At 44.1% G+C, this 19,228-nt stretch overlaps 1 protein-coding gene and 2 long non-coding RNA genes across 3 annotated transcripts; 1 reads left to right on the top strand and 2 right to left on the bottom strand.

The window, feature by feature from the left end:
* Window positions 1-1,741: 1,741 nt before the first annotated feature.
* On the bottom strand, window positions 1,742-9,778 carry SUMO2 (small ubiquitin like modifier 2). Its single transcript, XM_083430118.1, has 4 exons — window positions 9,449-9,778; window positions 6,995-7,126; window positions 3,320-3,391; window positions 1,742-2,358 (listed from the first exon to the last, which is right to left on the bottom strand). Exons 1-4 carry the CDS (start codon window positions 9,467-9,469, stop codon window positions 2,296-2,298), a joined length of 288 nt encoding a protein of 95 aa, XP_083286244.1. The 5' UTR covers window positions 9,470-9,778; the 3' UTR covers window positions 1,742-2,295.
* A 4,377-nt stretch (window positions 9,779-14,155) lies between these two features.
* On the top strand, window positions 14,156-15,494 carry LOC310672583. The gene is made up of 2 exons (XR_014508670.1): window positions 14,156-14,375; window positions 15,297-15,494. It is a non-coding gene; the product is annotated as an uncharacterized lncRNA (long non-coding RNA).
* Window positions 14,916-18,203, bottom strand: LOC310672582. The gene is made up of 2 exons (XR_014508669.1): window positions 17,245-18,203; window positions 14,916-15,842 (listed from the first exon to the last, which is right to left on the bottom strand). It is a non-coding gene; the product is annotated as an uncharacterized lncRNA (long non-coding RNA).
* Between the last annotated feature and the right edge of the window lie 1,025 nt (window positions 18,204-19,228).

Here is a 19,228-nt window from a genome sequence, read left to right as displayed (position 1 = left end):
ATCTCATAATATCCTAACCATATTTTACTCCCTAGCAGATGAAAAACATGTAAATACTGAGCCCTCTATTAATGTAATAGCTTTATCCTTTTTTATAACTTAACAGCAGTTTATTGTAAGGAACAGTACTTTATATTTTACAGATTACTTTGTTATGAACTTAAGTAGGCAAAACTAATGTGACATAGGAGATCCACTATCCAGTTATTTTTAATAACTGATCCCAAGCAACTACTCCAAAGATAGGGGAAATGAGGTTTCATCCCCTTTCATCTTAGGCTATTTCCCCCAATCTAAATCAGCCTTCTCAAGCTATTCATTTATTTATATGCCACAAACTCATATTTCAAGGCAGAGTACAATAATATATACAACAAAACATAAAACACCATAAAAACAATATAAAATGATTATGAAAATGACTAGCTAATCAATAAAGTTTTAACAGCTGCGCAGGTCCTAATGGCATAAAAAGATCTTTATGAAAGTACTAAGAGTGCCTGCTAAATCTCTCCTGAAATAGTATTTATTCCACAGGTCAGATGTGGAATGTCCATCTTCTAGCGGAGACCAGTCAGTCCTCTCTAACATGTGAGACAACTAACAGTGCTCTTCTGGATGATCTGACTGATTGACCACCAATCACAGGTTCAGGCAGTCCTTAAGATATCCTGGACCCAAAGTTGTTCAGGCCTAGTCCAGGAGCATATGGGCAGCCAGGGCAGAGGTTTTAGCAGAGGTGCTCCATGCTATTGGCCATCTGACACCATCAGCAGCCTAGCCCCTGCATTCTGCACTAGCTGGAGCTTCTAGACCAGGCCCAAGTGCAGCCCCACATATAGCCCACTACAGGAATCCAGTCTCAAGGTTACCACTAGCCGAGCCAGCCCAATCCTGATGCGGCCAAAACGGTTGTTCCAGAGAAAGCAGGTAAAAGGCACTACTAACTACACCTCCAAGCTTTATACCTGCTTCCAGAGGAGTGCAACCCCATCTAGAACCGGAAATTTGTCTCTATCTTCCAGACCCATAAACCACCTCTCCATAAAGCCTCCATCTTGCGTTTCTCCCCACAAAGTTAATAGGGTGATGGGTTGCTTTTTAGATAGGGGGAATGTGAGGGAAACTGTATGTGAAAAAAGGGTTAAACATTTCACCAGCACTTCAAAGTAGCTGTGTGAGGATGGATAATCACTAAAAAGCCTCAAAGGAACCTAGCCACAGATCACCCACATTACATATTGTTTGACCGTAGTCTTTCAGAACAGCCTGTCAATTATACACAAATATAAAGGTGCGTGCCAGCTGGTTTCCTTTTGTATATACTTGGGATAGCTCAGTTGGTAGAGCATGAGACTCTTAATCTCAGTCATGGGTCTGACCCAACGTTGGGACAGGTTTCCTGCATTGCAAGGGGTTGATCTAGATGACCCTTGTGGCCCCTTCCAACTCTATGATTCTATGAAACACAAGCAAAACATTTTCATCTGGCTATCTATTGTAGAAAGCTTGGCATTTCTTTCCAAGGTTTCCAGTACAAGAGCTACTCTTTTTTTAAAAAAGGATAAAAGTCTGTCTCTCTGCCTCTGACAATTTTACTCTGCTCTAGACAGTAGGGGGCAACATAATAACTGGGCAAGCAATTTGATGAAACAGCAGCAAGTAACTAGTGGATTCAGAGTCTGCCACATCAGCTGACTCATCCCAAGTTTAAATGTTATCACAACACAGAAAAATAAGCTTATTTTAAACAAGAAGTTTATTTAAACAACAAGACGCTTTACTTGAAGGGAAAACTATCCAAGATCAAATTTTTGTTTAGAGTAATTTACCCCTACTTAAAGACAGATTGCTCTACATGTAACAGCTACGTACAAAAAAGTTATAAAATCGTCCTTGGTTGTACAACGATAAAAGAAAAACATTGAAATTATCCAATCAAATAAGGTATGCAAGGTTTTTGTTTTTCAACAATGAGAGCAAAATAACTTACTGGAATATAAAGATAAAAGTTAGAGGAGCATGCCATGGAGGAATGGGGCATTTTCACAGACCAGTTTGTTTTTACCACCCCATCTCCATATGATGTTGATCAAAACATACCATTGGCCATTTAGTTAAAAAAAATATGCATGTCTGTGCACATACACCAGTTACGTTATGTACAATAGAAGGAATAGGAAAAGAAATCAAAGAGAGAAAGCTATACTGCAGTAGTCAAGATGTGGCTGAACCAAGTCTCGTTTTTTCTAATTGTGAATGTGTTGTCTGTGGGAAAGGGAGTTTGGTTCTCTTTTAGTAGACTCCTCCTGTCTGCTGCTGGAACACATCAATTGTATCTTCGTCCTCCATTTCCAACTGCATTGAAAAGATTTAAAATTCAATTCAAAATACAACAAATGACACAATCAAAACATTTTTATTTGCATTTCTCCTGCTCTAAAGAGAACTACAAGCAAATACAAGAGCCTAAAGATTGCGCTGTGGTTGTAACACGAAGTCCACTAATGTACCTAAACTAGAAAACAAAGTTGCATCACAGAATGAGTGAACTGAATTCTGTTGGTACTGCCAGACTCAATGGATTGGATCAACAGAAGCACAAATGGCACAGAGCTTGTGCAACGGGGATTTTCTGGTTTATCTTTCCCAGTGGAATCCCAGGTGTCTCTCAAAAGCCACTCCATAGGGAGCAAAGGCCCCTCCAGAATGGCATAGTATGGGCATGCGGGGGGAAGGGGAGAGCGCTACTGCAGGATGGGAAGACTGACAGAATTCAGGAAAGGCTATCTTGTCTGCATGTAAGTGTCTTCTTTCCACTTGTGCAAGACACTTTTGAATCGAAGCCAACAGAGATTAATAATCCAGAGTTAATTATAGTAAACTTAAGTGCATTTTCTGTAATTAAGACAGAAGAATTGTACTATTCACTTGTCAGGATGGTGAATCCATAACAATAATAATGTATTACTGAACAGGGATCAGATTAAAACTCCCTACACCTGCAATGAAGGCTAAAGTATTAGGATGGCACAGGGAGAATTGGGTAAAATTCAAATTGTACTTTTAGGTTGTTACAAACTGCATGCAGGACCCGATTATCAAGAACTAGGGACATAAAATCTAAAAAAATAATAATAATTGTTGCATTTGGCAATTAACTGAATAAGTGTTCTACATACCACAGTGTTAGTTGCAAATCAGCATGACCTACCTATTAACATGGATAAGATTTAGTATTAAACTATTTCGTAGCTGATATTTGTATTCTTATTTTCTGTTTTCACTCTAGCAGAAACTTTGGCAGCTTTTTTCTTACCTGTGCAGGTGTATCTGTTTCATTGATTGGCTGCCCATCAAACCGGAATCTGATTTGCCTCATTGACAAACCCTACATAAATACAAATTTTAAAAAAGAGTCTCAATTACTTATCAGCTGAGCCAAACAGCTACCACAAGCCATCATACTTATTTTACCAATCTTTGCATTTACGAAAAGTATACCAAAATACAATTATTGAGCGGTAAATTAAGTGTTGCTTGTGTAATAAAGGTGTTCAGCAGTGCCCCTACTGGTAGCATGTAGGAGATGCTAGATAAATTTTCAAGTCCAAAAGCAGTGATTTCAGATCACAATTGGGAGTAAACTTGAATGAGACTTTAGGGTGGCAAGTCTCAGAAGGACTGACATTTCAGAAGGATAGCAGGATTCATTTAATGTACCCCATTAGTGGAAGCCCTGTGCAAGGACTTCCTCTTGTATGACAGGTCTCTCCCTCCCCACCCCTCAAAATTGGCTGCTGGTGGTAGAACCCCACAAACAGCGGGGGGGGGGGGGGGGAGCGACAGTTCCATCTGGCAAGCGGCAATGCTTCTGCAGTCAGAGTATTTGTAATAATGCTACACTGAATTTCACCCACAGCCAAAGCAGAGAAACAAGAATATTTTTCTAGGTTTATTGCACAGCATTGCAAACATCTAACAAAACCGCTGTTTCTGCACTTATGAGTTCTGCAAGGCACAACTAAAGCATTTCCGAGTAAGATATGTCAAGGCTGTATATTAAGTTTAAAATTATCTTTTTTCCACTTAAGTGCAGTTCCTCTCTCATTTTTTTGGTTATACCATCATTTTGGCCACTAGGAAGCTTCAATTACCAAAATAGAAGCCAAGGTTTGCTCCCAAAATGTTACATGGGCTAGAAATCTTGAAAAGTTATAGAACTGATCCTATAACTTTTAGTAGGCTGTGCATACTAAATATGCCTAATTATTATTTGGGTATGTTTTTGAAACAATGTGAAGATGAGATAGAACCTTAGGTACGAGCATTGTTACCTTGAATGAGTGTGCACTGGTCCTTACTTCCAGTTAGCCCAGAAGTAAAATAAACTATCATGACTAAGCCCATATATTGTAAATCCAAACTGCTCTGCCCTCTTTAGCCCATTTGCTGCATACTTTTAGGGCTGCCACTTAACTACATGAACTGACACATTCTACCACAAGTAGAAATTTGTCACTTGTAACATACTGTACTTTAGCCCAATTGTTACTTTCAGCACCAAAGGCCAAAGCTACATTTCTTGTGTGCTCATTTTATAACTAATAATGCTTTATTATTATTTTGCTGTTTTAATTAAACTGCTTAGAGGTTTTCTTTAAAACATGTCATATTTTTTTAACCCCCACATTTTAGGCTAGAAACAGATTCTCATAGGGAAGACTGGCAATTTAGGACTTTTTTTAAAAAAAAAACCAAACAAATACAAAACCTCACATCCACAATTTTCTCCAGTCAAATTTGCAGTAATCAGGTATGTGCCCACCTTTCAATATGGCAGCAGTGAGGCCCACAAGACTTCCACATTTGCACTGTGTAGCCATTGTGATCAAGCAATGTTTACTTGCACTTGAAATCACAAGACATCAGGCATGGTGCAGGTAAAGGGTCAGGGGTAGCAAGACATCATGCCTTTGCTCTTATGGTTTGATATCAAATGCATGGGCAAAAACAGGTCACAGGACATCACTCTGACATATTAGGTGATTGATAGGTGGTCAGCCCTGTCAAACCTAGCCCACGGGGTCAACTAGCATCCAGCTCTTACTCCTGCAACATGGGAAGGAATCTTGCATCTGACATACACTATGGGTCAGGAACAGTCTTCAGCTTTGGAATTCATCCTTGTTGTGCAGTGCTTCCATAACACTGGGAAGGCCCAGCAAAGCACAAAGTAGTCCCATCTCTCCTTCCAAGCGTGGATATAGGGACAAAAAAGAGATTGTCTCACTGTGCATCAGAGGTGTTGGGGCTACTTATGCTTGCCATAGCAAGAACTTGTGGACCTCTGCTGCGTACCATGCATAATTATGTACCTGCTTGATCCAATGCATCAATGATCCTGTCTTACCATTTTCCTAAGTTTTTTTCCTTTGTCCTCATGAAATGCTACACCTTAGTCTCATCATTTATTTGCATATTATGTATTATACTTTCAGTGTTTACTGATGCTTGGATATACAGTGGTACCTCGGGTTAAGAACTGAATTCATTCTGGAGGTCTGTTCTTAACCTGAAACTGTTCTTAACCTGAAGCACAACTTTAGCTAATGGGCCCCCCGCTGCCACTGCACAATTTCTGTTCTCATCCTGAAGCAAAGTTCTTAACCCGAGGTAATATTTCTGGGTTAGTGGAGTCTGTAACCTGAAGCGTATGTAACCCGAGGTACCACTGTAGAATATCTTTAGCAAGCATTATGTTGGAAGACTGCCATGTTCTTGCTCCTCAACAATTACATGAAAGTCTACTAAAATGAGGTTGAACGTTCCACTGAAGTATTCGCAGAATGACCAACAGTTTCTTTCATCCAAAAATTATCCCTCATCCTCAGCTTAAGACACAAGCTTCTGCAAAAGACAGAGCTAGCTTACCACTCTATGGTAAAGCCACAACACAATTTTGAGAAGACTGCAGTGTAAGCACTCAGTCTAGCACAAACCTTAGGGTGAAGTCTGTTCACAGTCCTTCAGTGAAAACTTAACAGGATAACTATTGTTCACAACTTGCATCATATTTAAAGTTTGTGAATATAAGTGCTATGCCCTAACCATGTTAATAACAAGTGGTAGAGCAAGCTAACTTCAGAGACCAACTTCACCGTGACATGTACAGAATCTCAAAATATTCAAATGTTTTGTGTTAATATTCTTACATTGCCTTATTACTATGAAAATTGTTCCCATTTTATTTACTAGGTTGTGGTAGTCTTAAGTTTTCTAAAGCTGCAATAAGGAAGTATGCACCTTTTGAAGCAGATTTATTTCCAAGCCATAAGAGTGGAAAACAGGCCCTAAGATGAAAACACTGCATAAGTTTCCTCAAACTCAACTGCAAAAACAGGTGTCATAACTTAATACTACCTCAACCTGCTATAATAAAATTATTCCAAACAATACAAAAGCAAATACTATAAAAGTTAACTATCAGCATCAAAATGCCTACACTTGCTTTCTTCTGTTTTGTTTTCTGTTTTTGCTTCGTTCACCAAGCTGGAAAACCCCAAAAGGAATGTAGCACTTATCTTCTAAATAGGTGGGAGCTATGGAGAAAGCTGAACTGAGAATGAACCTTTTCTTTGAGAGTACAGTGGTACCTTGGGTTACATATGCTTCAGGTTACAGACTCCACTAACCCAGAAATATTACCTCGGGTTAAGAACTTTGCTTCAGGATGAGAATAGAAATCGTACTGTGGTGGCGCGGCGGCAGCAGGAGGTCCCATTAGCTAAAGTGGTGCTTCAGGTTAAGAACAGTTTCAGGTTAAGAACAGACCTCCAGAACGAATTAAGTTCTTAATCCGAGGTACCTCTGTACTGAAGATCATGAAAGGATGCACTTTCATTACATGTACAATTGTACATGTTTATTACAGGTTTAATAGGCATGAAGGTGCCTCAAAATGTTTCTTTGAGTATTCATACAGTCTTCTCACCTGTCGTTCACAATAGGCTTTCATTAGTTTGCTAAGTGGTGTATGCCTTTTAATCTTAAACTGCACCACAGATCCATCTTGCCCTGCAACCTTCAGATTAATGTGGTCATTATTTTCAGTCTTCACACCTTCCTGTAAGGGAAAAAAAAGCATAATGATTTTAAAGTTATTCCATCTAGTAATGAATCCTCAAGTTCAATACGCATTATCACAACCAGAGTTCTCAAAGACTAGCCACTACAGCTCTGTTTCAGAAATATCATTCATTAGTAAGTGGTTTTAGTGGGCTGTTGCCAACTAACAAATGGTCCATAGTAGACAGGTCAATTAGATCACTGCAACTATTTCTATGCTTTGTGTTCTGAACTAAACATAGATTTCACTTGATTTATCTACTATACAAGATTCACAACAACACATGGCAATACTAAAACTAACAAACCTCATTAAGTTTGCAATTCTACACAAACTTACCTGGAAGTAAGCACAAGTGAGCTCAGTGGGGCTTACCTACTCAGACATTTCATTTTAAATCACCCAATAAAACTGACCAGCACCATATAATGATGAATTTAAGAGCCAAAGTGCTCTTGACTTACTATATGGGGAAAGAGTTTTAAAGGTTAAGGCAGCAGCATGCAGCTGTAAAGAGCACAATAGTTAAATTTATCCTTCTTAGGAAAGCTACAGCTATTCTTGGAGCTTCAGCTACAGACCTGACAATTACCAACACCTCTCTTGCTTTATTTAAACTAAAGGCAAGCATTAAGTTATTGTTCTAGTGTATTTATGTACACAACTCTGAAGCACAGCCTCATAATGCATGCAATTATTGTTTTATTCTGTCCCTTTAGCATAATGAGAACAGAACTACTTCTCTTTTTCTTTCTTAAAATAACTCCACCACTGCAAAAAAGAAAAAAGAAAAAAGACATTTTCTTAGCTAAGTTTTGGATCTGGGTTTAGGGTTCAAATCTCCTCTGCCATAAAGTTCACAGGGTGTTATTGAGCTAGTTACTGTCTCAGCCTTAAACTATTTCACTGGGTTGTTATGGGGATCAAATTTGGGGGGGGGGATGCAATCCACCTTAAATTAATCGGCAGAAACACTGGATATAAATATAATAAGTAAGAGGAAAAGAAAAATAATGCATCTTAAAATGTGCTTATCTTCTCTCACTCAACAGGGTTAAAAAACAACTACCACCACCACCATGAAGACACCTTAAGAGATTTTTAGCTTTTATCTTAAGGAACTTAAGAAACAAAAAGTTACTTTGCAAGCATGCCCACCATTTTTTAAAAGTACATAGCACCTACTAGTCTGGGTCTGGGTAAGGTTCCTCCATACTATACTGTAAGCTATGCAGGTATGCTGGGGTGCCACTTAAAAGGGCATCGTTTGACCTTAGGAACATTCCCTATTTCTGATCGCTACGAGCTCAGAGCCTCATGGAACAACTCGTACCTTTGAAGAACCCATGACTATGACCATCCCATTAAGTTCACAGTACGCCCGACTCCACACAACAGACGTTCCCTATGGCCTACCTCCGATGCACCTAAGACACACGCACAAAAATACAAAAACCACAGGCGCCACAGGGCCCTCACGCTGCAAGGCTTTGCAGAGAGCTCCTGCAAGGCGCAGCAGCGAAGCCCCACACCTCCGATCTCGCCCTTGCACACTCCCGCACACAAAGCAAACTCCATCCAAAAGGCACGCACGCACAGAACACCACCACCGTCGCCCCCTTATGTAAAAAAAATAATAGTAACGTTCCTCTGTTCAACCGCCTTGAGCGGCGGGCGGGATCCCGCGGAGTCCGCGAGAGGAAAGGGGTTTTTCGCGCAGCCAACGTTTTGGCGCCTCCGAAGTCACATTTAAAACGAGGCGTACGTCGGAAAAGGAGGGAGGGAGGGAAGGAAGGGTGGAGGGAGGAAAAGGAAAAGCCAGGCCACCCAGAGGCCAGTTACCTCCGCGGGAAGCGGGGAGAGAAAGAGGGGTTACCTGCCGCCCAGGGGCCACTTAGGGAGGACAGCAAGCAGCGTGCAGGGCGGCCAGGAAGGAAGGGACACAAAGAGGGGCCTTCCCATCGCCATCGCCACCCCCCTCGCCGGACGGCGCCCAGCACACGAGGGACTAGCGCCTCTTTCTTGCAAAGGGAGGGGGCCACAACATCAACAACAGAAACCCGAGAGGGAAGGGGCCGTTCCGCAGCCCTCCGCAGGGGCAAGGGAGGCTCGCCGCTGTAAGGAAAGGCGAGCTCCTCGAGGGGGCACCCCCATCCCTTCCTCCCCCTCCCCCTAGAAAGAAATCCGATTAAGGCGGAGAGGGGGAGGGGGTGGAAAATGGCGCGCAAGAACCGGCGCGGCGGAGCCGACGCTGCGCCGCCTCCGTCCCCGCCGCCCGTGCCGGCTCCGTTGCCTCCGCTCCCCGCCGTCTTCGCTCACCTTGGGCTTCTCGTCAGCCATGGCGAGTTCAGCGGGGGCCGGTCCGCTGCGAGCACCTCACGCGAGCAAGTGGGGGGACGGAAGGATGAAAAAAGGCGACCGCGACGGCCGAGACAGAAAGACTGGGGGAGGGGGCGAGTGAGCGCGCACGCACTGCCGCGGGGCCGCGCCTGAGCCTGCGAGAGCGCGCACGCACGGCCTCCCCCCTCCCCCTCCAGTCCGCTCGCCATTGGGCCTCGGCGGGGCGAGAGCGCGCAGCGCCGTTACATAACTCGGAAGAGAACGGCGGAGGGAGGAGGCAATGGCTGCGTGCGTGCGCGCACCCAGGGGGCGTCGTCCGCGCCCCTGCCCAACGTGCGCGCGCCCCGCTGGGCGCAGCGAGCATTGCTCTTGCTCGTGAAGAGGGTATTGTCTTTTCAAAATGGCCGCCGGGCCTGGGAGACTGCAGAGATCTCCAGCTAGCCAATTTGCACTTTCCATCAAGTTACCATTGCTATGATTTACATGGTCCTGCTAAACAGCAAATCTCTCTGCCTTTTCAATTGTTCCTTTTCATTTGGTTAATGGGCTAGCCACGTTAATCCTTGTTAGATTTCTGTGTACAACCATTCTATCTCTGTTGCACCAGATATTACCCAAAGTAGGTCCCTACTTTCCCGGATGTTAGCTGAAGTTTTCTTGTAACAACTCCATAATTTCTCTTTGTATCCCACTAAATAAATTGTCATTCATGCATATGTTAAACTGCTTTTACACTGAAGTGTGCCTATCTACTAATGAAAAACTACAAAATATCAGATTTCCTCATTACCTTACATGGAAACTGAACCTGTACACTTTACTAATATTCACTGATAATTTTTTTTCAGTTTCCAAATTAACACACCTTGATCTCAAATGTCCAGAAAGAAAAGCACACTGGTTCTGGAAATAAACCCATCACTGATGTTTTAAGAAAGGATATTTACATAATCCTCAAATATGAACAGGAAAATTGTGTTGCTATTTTCATAAACTTGCGTTAATCCCTGAATATCCTAGTGGAACAGTGGTTTCCACTGTGTTCATTTATCAGGGGTTCCTTGATGAGAAGGGCAGATAAATTTCCCTGAAAAAACTTCACTACTGTTTATCTTTCCTGCATAGTGCAGTCACTGGGAAGTATTGGGTGAATTCTTAGTTCACCTGGGGCCCAGCAGACTTGCCGGTTTTCCACACTGTGTGCAAATAGAAATTAGAAGACAATTAATGTGTGTGATAGAGAATAGGCATAAATGCACAAAAAGCAAATGGTCAACTATTGTATTTTTGGGCAGAGCAATGCTATAGCTTTGGTACACCAGAATACCACTAATGCTGTTGGTGTAACATAGTTCATATTTGGTCCCCACTCTGCGCTTAGCTCTCACCAGTGGTTCCTAGAAGCTGTCAGCATATGACGGCAGCCACACCCTAAAAAACAGCTTCCATTGACCAGCTAAACCAGATGAGGGTAGCCAGTGGGTCTCAGCCCTCTGTTAGGGAATTTCCTATGCATGCAAAGACAGCCTCCAGTGGACTGAGCGGACGAGACCAATAATGGGACCAACAGTAAAAAAGATGATTTCTGCATGTGCTGTAGAGGGATATGAGGGGCCGATGAGTCTTGTCAACCTGGGAAGGTAGCCCATCTAGGAGAAGGAAAACTCTGATCCTAAACCTCTGCTGCCTTGCGGGATATCTTTGGGAGAAGAAAAGGCTAAGGAGTAAACCAAACACAAATCTGGAGTGGAGTCCCTAGAATGGTTGAAAAATGCCTTGTATGCCTTCTGGCAACTCCTGCAGCCAAGCTGGTGCCAGACGTATTACTCTGATTTCCTTTACATCACAGCAGTGAGGCTAAGAGGAGGGTCATGTCATCAGGGCAGTCTACAACCTCTATACACACTGTCCAAGCTTGTGCCCTGAGGAGGTCACTTCAGTGCTGCTAATGCAGCAGTTTGACTTCACCCTTGCAGGCGCACTTCATTTTCTCTCAGGACAGGATATCAACAAGAACAATTCTTGCTCAGCTCGAAAGATGAAAAGCACAAGTCCCCCCAATCACAGAATGGACCACTAATGATGTCCATACTTGCAGCCTCCATGGTAGCACTGAGGACTTCCACCAATCATGTGTCAGCCCTATGACAGTGCCTCCATGGAAGAAGCCAATCCATTCACAGCAACTAATTGACATTTCCATGACATATCCCCATTTCACTCTGCACACAACACACCTGGCACAATGACACCACAGCAGCAGCAACTGCATAAATTAATATGCACAAGTAGGAATAAATCAATAACTGGGAGTTCCAAGAGATCCTCATACACCGGTTTGAATCTTAATTCCACACAGGTTTCCATGGCACAATACAGTGGTACCTCGGGTTAAGAACTTAATTCGTTCTGGAGGTCTGTTCTTAACCTGAAGCACCACTTTAGCTTATGGGGCGGCTTATGCCGCCTCGCCACCACTGCACGATTTCTGTTCTCATCCTGAAGCAAAGATCTTAACCCAAGGTAATATTTCTGGGTTAGCGGAGTCTGTAACCTGAAGCGTATGTAACCTGAAGTGTATGTAACCCAAGGTACCACTGTAGTTCAAGACTAACAGGGTGGGGGATAGAAGCCTTTTTGTAGGCATGGAAATGAACTAGGAAAGCCCCAATCACACACAAGAGCAACTTCCATTAGCTCACTGAGAAGGGCATGGAGCTGAGAAATGAAAAACGAGTTCAAGTCCCACTAAGTGGATCTGGAGTGAAAAGGTCCTCCTCACCTTCTGAATGCCAGGCTGGCAACAGTCGTATAAGAGTGAGAAAATGAGAGAACCCCTGAGTCAAAACCTCTGCATATTCTTCAGAGCAGGTCTGTACCTATTCAGCTACAACAGGAGACAACCAACATGGCCAATTTATCACCTCGCAGCTGTCAGCATGGAGAGGTAGCTCAGGTTTCACATGTAAAGGTAAAGGTATCCTTGACTGTTAGGTCCAGTCGCAGACAACTCTGGGGTTGTGTGCTCATCTCACTCTACAGGCCAAGGGAGCCGGCATTTGTCTGCAGACAAATGTGGCCAGCATGACTAAGCCGCTTCTGGCGAACCAGAGCAGTGCACGGAAACCTTACCTATTTATCTACTTGCACTTGACGTGCTTTTGAACTGCTAGGTGGGCAGGAGCAGTAAGCAATTAATAATCCCGTTGCGGGGATTCGAACTGCCAACCTTCCGATCGGCAAGCGCTAGGATACCCCAGATTCAAACCCAGCATTCGAATCCACTGATATGGGACCCCGAAAATGGGGTGCCTTAGCCATTCAGCTATTTTGGTTCGTCTCTGTTAATGGCAACCTATACTGTTCTGTGTGTCAGGCTAGTTATCATTTCAGTAGGCCTCGTTGTTCTACCAGTTATCCCATACATACGGCATAGTAGCATCAGTCATCCCACTTGTGCCCTCTGAGAGGCCATCCGGCTTACAATGCAGAATATGAGTGAGCAGAGTGTCAGGGTGACTCACCAGAGCCTTTGCAGCAACAAGGTTCCAACAACCCCCAGCTGAAGTGAGATTAAAATAAGGAGAGGGGAGGGTATCCTAGCAACAAAGAAACAGCACAACACCTTAATTAAAGCTTGTATTGAACGGTATCTGGGATGGAGTGGGTTCTGAAAGTCAGAAGGGCACAGGGGGGCAGGAAGCTGCCAACTAGTCATCACAGCAAAGCTCCTCTGCCTTTGACAGCTGAATAAAATACAGCAAAGTAGCAAGTGTCTCTCATGGCTCAGTTTCCTTACACAACTGTGGCACGGAGCTGGCAAAGGTACCGGAGCCTGTCTTTAACAAGTAGGTTTGGCAACGCAACCCTTCAGAAGCACAGCTGGAAGTCCACTGACGATTGCTTACTAGTCACACCAAGCTGCTGTGGAGAGCGAAGGCGGATAATGAAGAACAAGCAACTGCCATCACGTTGGTGCCCAGAGTCCCTAGGCCTCGATGCATAATAAGTGTTTGTGAGGAAGTTTATAGAGGGAGAGGCTCCACTTCAGCGCTGCTCCACTTGTATCAACCTTTCCCCCACTGTGGGGGAGTGGGGAATACAGTGATTGAGTAAATACTTACCTCTTCCCTGTAGGGAGTTGCAAACTTGATAAAAGCTTTGCTGGTTCAGAACAAAATTCCATCTAGTCCAGCATTTTTCACAGTGGTCAACCAGACCACAGCAAGACCCCGCTATTGTAGTTGTTCTCCAGCACACATTATTCAGAAGAATAATGCTTCTGATCATGGTTTAATATAGCCACAATGACCAGTAGCACCTGGCAGCCTTGTCCTCTTTTAATGCCATCTACATTGTTGCTCATTGGCACATCTTGTGACAACAAATCCATTAGTGAATTAGTGAAGCAGTGCATGAAGAATTATTTATTTTTGTCTCTCCTCTATATCCCACCTTCCACCTTCACTGAATGGCTCTGGGTTCTAAATGTTTCAAAGAGGAAGAAAACCTTTGTCCCCTTCTCCACATGTCTCTCTCATGTCCCCGTCCTTTTATTTTTTAAAATACCCAATGTCAGGCCTAGCAACAGCGGTCACCATTGGCAGGTACTTACCAATGGTCCATGCCTACTGGAAGGCACATCAACTGATTAGCCGTCTTGTTTAGCCTGAGAGGCAGAAGCCTAGCAACAGGGGTAGATGGAGAGGCAGGTCCTCCAGCAAGTGGAACCACTGGTGCTCACCAGTTAAAATCCTCCACGCTGTCTCTGGAACCCCAAGGAATACTGCTAAAATGATCCTACACTCTTGGGAAATGCCCCAGAGTTACTGTGGTACCAGCAGCAGCCAGTGAGACTAAATTTTTCCCCTGATGCATGCCAGGCTTTGTACCCACCTATCTCAAGGTAAGTGGGAGCCATCTCTACCACCACGCAGGGAGACAGGGCTTATCTTCAACCACCTGTTTCCATGGCCCCTTTAACTGCTACCTCCTTGGCTTCCCAACTTGGTGGTCAGCCTTACTGCCATATCTTCCCCCATTTTAGTTGAAGGAATTGTTTTGGAACATTTCTCAATCCCTTTTTGATTTTACCACCCTGAATGATGTGTCATTCATGAGCTTCGCCAAATCGCCATGTCACCTCTCATTTTTAACTCAGTTTCATTTATGAGCATGTTAAAAAGCACCAATCTCACTATAAACCCTTTGTGGGGCTGGGGCGCATATTACATCCTTCCATTGTTAGAAATCTACATTTATCCTTGTTCTCTGTTTTCTGTTCTCTTTAACTAGTTACCAATCCATAGGACGGTCATATTCCACAGACTACATTTATTCAGGAGACTACAGTGAAAGTCTTCCTGCTTCTTTAAGGGGATTACATTCTGCCTCTCAGGGCAAAGCCTGCCCAAGGTGGTTTTACAAAAGTTAATTAGCTTCAAACAACAACAACAGCAATTTTATTATTTATATGCCATCTATCTGACTGGGTTGCCATATAACACAATAATTTTCCTTTAAATACATAGCAAGAACATTGTGCTTTCAAATAATTTACAGTACAATCTACATGTAATGCTTTCAGTCAAGGTCTTCCCATAAGCTTATTTCTGTTCATCCACCTATGGTCCCTACTGATGCCTTGTCTTATCAATCAAAGTTGTACTGGCACATTATAGCTTCCTCCACCTGCTGCCTTTGATGGTCCAATGTCTCCCTTTGTACTTGCACTAATGATGAAACTATTTCGGAATCTGAGTAGCCTTCCCATTCAAGCATGGCTCATTAGATTATCTGGACTTTCTGTTCTCCAAATCCTTTCAAGGACTCTCATCTGCTGGAGTATCCAGGCAACTGGAGGAGTAACCATGGAGGGGCTGTTCAGAGGAAAGGAAACAAGCCCACAGGAGCCAAGGTTCATATGTCACAACAAATTGGAATCTGGCTTGTTTAGGGTTTGTTTCCTCTCCTGCACAGCACAGTCAGGAGCGAGAGAAGAATAAAGTGTTCATGCACATTAAAACAGACTTTATTATAAATGATGAACATAAACATAAGAATATATGAAGAGCCTGTTGGATCAGGCAATTGCCCCAGCTAGTCCAGCATCCTGTTCTCAACAATGGTGATCAGATGTGTATGGGAAGCTCACAAGCATTACCTTGAGTGCAACAGCACTCTCCCTTCCTGTGGTTTCCAGCAATTGGTATTCAGAGAGAGCATATGGCTTCTGACAGTGGAGATAGAACATGGCCATCAAGGTTACAAGCCATGATAGCCTTATCCTCTGTGAATGTGTCCAATTCTGTTTCAAAGTCATCCACAGATTAAGTAAGCGGATAAACTGGACCTTTCCCATTTGCTTGCTCTCCTTCAAACACAAAAGAGTAAAACAGATTATGGGTTGCATCCAGAGAATTAGGTAGAACCCACAAAACACATTTAGAACACACTGTTCTCCCCAAAGAATCCTAGGAACTGTGGTTCACAAAGGTGCAATTCCCAGCACGCTTAACAAACTACAGTTCCCAGGATCCTTTGAGAGCTCACAAACAGCACCATCTCCCGTGACACAGATAATCTGCTCTTCTTGTTCCCAGCGTACTGAAATCAGAGCTATGCTACCTCTGAACATGGAGGTGTCATTTAACTGCTATGGTCTATTACAGCCTTTGATAGACGTGTCCTCCATAAATATGTCTAATCCTGTGAATCTGCAATCTGAAGTAAACCATTGGGTATTACCACAGGTTCCATAATTCTGCACTATCTAAAGAGGTAATTACTTTGGACATGTCTAGATCTACCATTAATCAACTTCAGTGGTTGTCTCATAGTATTCTAAATATGGCTACATCACATAATTACTAAATCACTTTTATACCTGCTGTTCCTCACTACTTGGAGAGGAAAATAAAGTGAAAGAAGCTAAAAAGCACTACTGCTATGTTGTTCTGCAGAAGTATTTGGGAACTGAAATTCACTTTATCCACCCAGTTGTCAGCTATGAAAGAGATATGGAGAATATAATATTAGTTAATGCAAACTGCATGTTCAAGATTATTTTTCTCAAGTTAAATATTTATCCTGTATTTATTTTATAGTTTAATGCTCTTTATAAAATGTACATGATTCAGAGTTAATGAAAACAACATTTTTAGAGTGTTTTAACCAGAATATGTATAAGCATGTTTTTTAAAAAAAATTGTTATCTACTATGGAGAAATAGGAAAAGAGATAAACATAATTCACATATTTTCAAGTGCTAATGTAGCCACGCCATGATCCTATTAAGTGGAGGTTGCCAGGGGTGGCCCAAGGTGTTGCAGCACCTGAGGCGAAATGCCCCACTGCTGCCCCTGTGATGAAGAAGCTCTTGTGGAGAAGCCCTTGTGGAGTCTCCCACACAGGGAAAGCTGGGGAGATCATTTATGGGTCCCCTCCTCCTTCCCAGCAGCGGGGTTTTGCACTGGCTTCTCCCTTTAGGAGAAAAGCCCCACCACTGCTGGGTGGTGGGGAAAGATCCCCCCCCCCCCAGTGACATACCACTCCAACAGGGAGCCAGCAAGGAAATCGCACCAAGCTAGTTGAAGTTAGCTCCTTATTAGCACAAACAGGATCTGTGCAGTAGTGTCAGGCCTAATAAGCACAACACACATCTCCAGCAGGTCTTGCCCTTATAAAGCATTTGCTGAGACTGAAGGTCCTGCCTCCCTACCGCTGCCTAAGTCCCCTCCTCTCCAGGGTTTCCCCCAAGCAATTTGAGACAGTACCTGTGTGAAGCTAACATCTGCTCCGCCCTCTTCATGCCTCTTCTGGGCCTGGGAGACCAGAGGGGAGGGGAGCTTGTTGCAGCAGGAGGGGGAGATACCTGTGCCTCTTCACCAGCCAGACTCATCTCTGCCTCTTGGCTTCCCTCCTCCACTGCTTTACCTTCCGTCACTGAGTCTGGACTGCTTTCTGCCACAGCCTCTTCCTGCTCACTAAACCCTGTTACCTCTTCAGCTTCCAGGATCTCCTCCTCCCAGCCTGCTCCCTCTGACCACTCATTGTCATCCCACCACCACTCCCCTGGCACTAAGCCAACTTTGCTTCCCTTGGGTGTTCCCCAGCTGCTTCCTCCCACCAAGAAATACGTCCAAACTAGTTCAGTGTCACATTTCCTCAGATAAGTGGTCTACAGAACTGTAGCCAAAGCACTATTCGAGTAGATATGTTAAGTCAAATATCTCAGGTCCAAGGCCAACACGTGTTCACGCAATCAGTTGGGAGAATTTAAAAGAGTTTGGATTGCATTAGCTGTAGGCAATAATCCAACAGGCAATCCAAGGGTAAACAGTGAACCAGAGAAAACCAATTTTGTGATTTGGTTGTGAATTTATACCCCCACTGTGGGCCAGCTAAGACTTCTAACTCTTGTTACCAGGAAGGGACAGAGCCTTAAGCAGAAGAGGGGAGCCTGGCAGAAAAAACCCAGCAGCTTGGGGAACCTCATTGCGAGAGGCAGGGGCAAAACTAGGCTTTATTTCACCTGGGTCAAAGGCCCAGTTTGATACCCCCTCCCCACATTTGCATGCGTACATACACAGGCAGGGACCCTCAATGGTGCTCCTCTGGAGGCTTCACCTGGAGCAAAAAAACAAACAAACCGGTAGCTAAGCCTCTTGAGTGAGGTTACTAGGGAACCAGGCAGAGACCCTTCTTGGTATTCGAGCCCACCTTGTGGAATGCCCTCCTGTCAGATGTCAAGGAAAAAACCAACTACTTGAGTTTTTAGAAGACAGCCCTGTTTAGGGAAGTTTTTAATGGTAGATGTTTTATTGTGTTTTTAATGTATTTTGTTGGGAGCCGCCCAGAGTGGCTGGGGCAACCCAGTCTGATGGACAGCATTTAAATAACAAATTGTTTTTGTTGTTGTTTCTGGGCACAGAGTTTTAGGGAGTCTAGATAGATCGATCTAGGGACGCGGGTGGCGCTGTAGGTAAAAGCCTCAGCGCCTAGGGCTTGCCGATCGAAAGGTCGGCGGTTCGAATCCCCGCGGCGGGGTGCACTCCCGTCGTTCGGTCCCAGCGCCTGCCAACCTAGCAGTTCGAAAGCACTCCCGGGTGCAAGTAGATAAATAGGGACCGCTTACTAGCGGGAAGGTAAACGGCGTTTCCGTGTGCGGCTCTGGCTCGCCAGAGCAGCGATGTCACGCTGGCCACGTGACCCGGAAGTGTCTCTGGACAGCGCTGGCCCCCGGCCTCTTGAGTGAGATGGGCGCACAACCCTAGAGTCTGTCAAGACTGGCCCGTACGGGCAGGGATACCTTTACCTTAGATAGATAGATATTGCAGTTCCAATATATATTGGAAGAACTGCAAGGACAAGTGAAAGCTTTGCAGCCCTACATCTAGCGGACACTGCAAAAAGTATTCCTCTCTGCTGCCACGACTACCCTAACAGCGGTTTTTCCAGCTGCACCACCCCAACTGCAACAACATCGCGGCGCTGCTGTCTCAACCACTTATATAGTTTCCCGCCGAGTCGACTTAGCTCTCTGAATCAGCGCCGTTTAATTTTGAGGCCCTGCAGAGTGCCTGTCTCTCGAGCACAGCCGGGCGCCTCAAACCCGGACCCTTTCCAGCTCCCTCGGCCTTCGGAAGACGATATGCGAAGGAGCAGCAGGAATTGCATTTTAAAGGGTTTGAAGTTAGGTTTTAAATAAAAACAATTTAAATGAAAATCCTACAGGCAGCTTGGAGGACAGCCCCCGAG

The sequence above is a fragment of the Podarcis tiliguerta genome (assembly GCF_965153285.1).
Source record: "Podarcis tiliguerta genome assembly, chromosome: 2".
NCBI lineage: Eukaryota > Metazoa > Chordata > Lepidosauria > Squamata > Lacertidae > Podarcis > Podarcis tiliguerta.
Note: the sequence above shows the minus strand (reverse complement) of the source record. Positions and strands in the feature narration are given on the sequence as shown.

Excerpts from the sequence above, each read along its gene's own strand:
- SUMO2 (XM_083430118.1), bottom strand. The coding sequence starts at position 9,469 with ATGGCTGACGAGAAGCCCAAG. Across the intron at positions 3,392-6,994 it reads AAGCCTATTGTGAACGACAG|GGTTTGTCAATGAGGCAAAT; the intron begins GTGAGAAGACTG and ends GTATTTATGTAG. Across the intron at positions 2,359-3,319 it reads AAACAGATACACCTGCACAG|TTGGAAATGGAGGACGAAGA; the intron begins GTAAGAAAAAAG and ends TTTTCAATGCAG.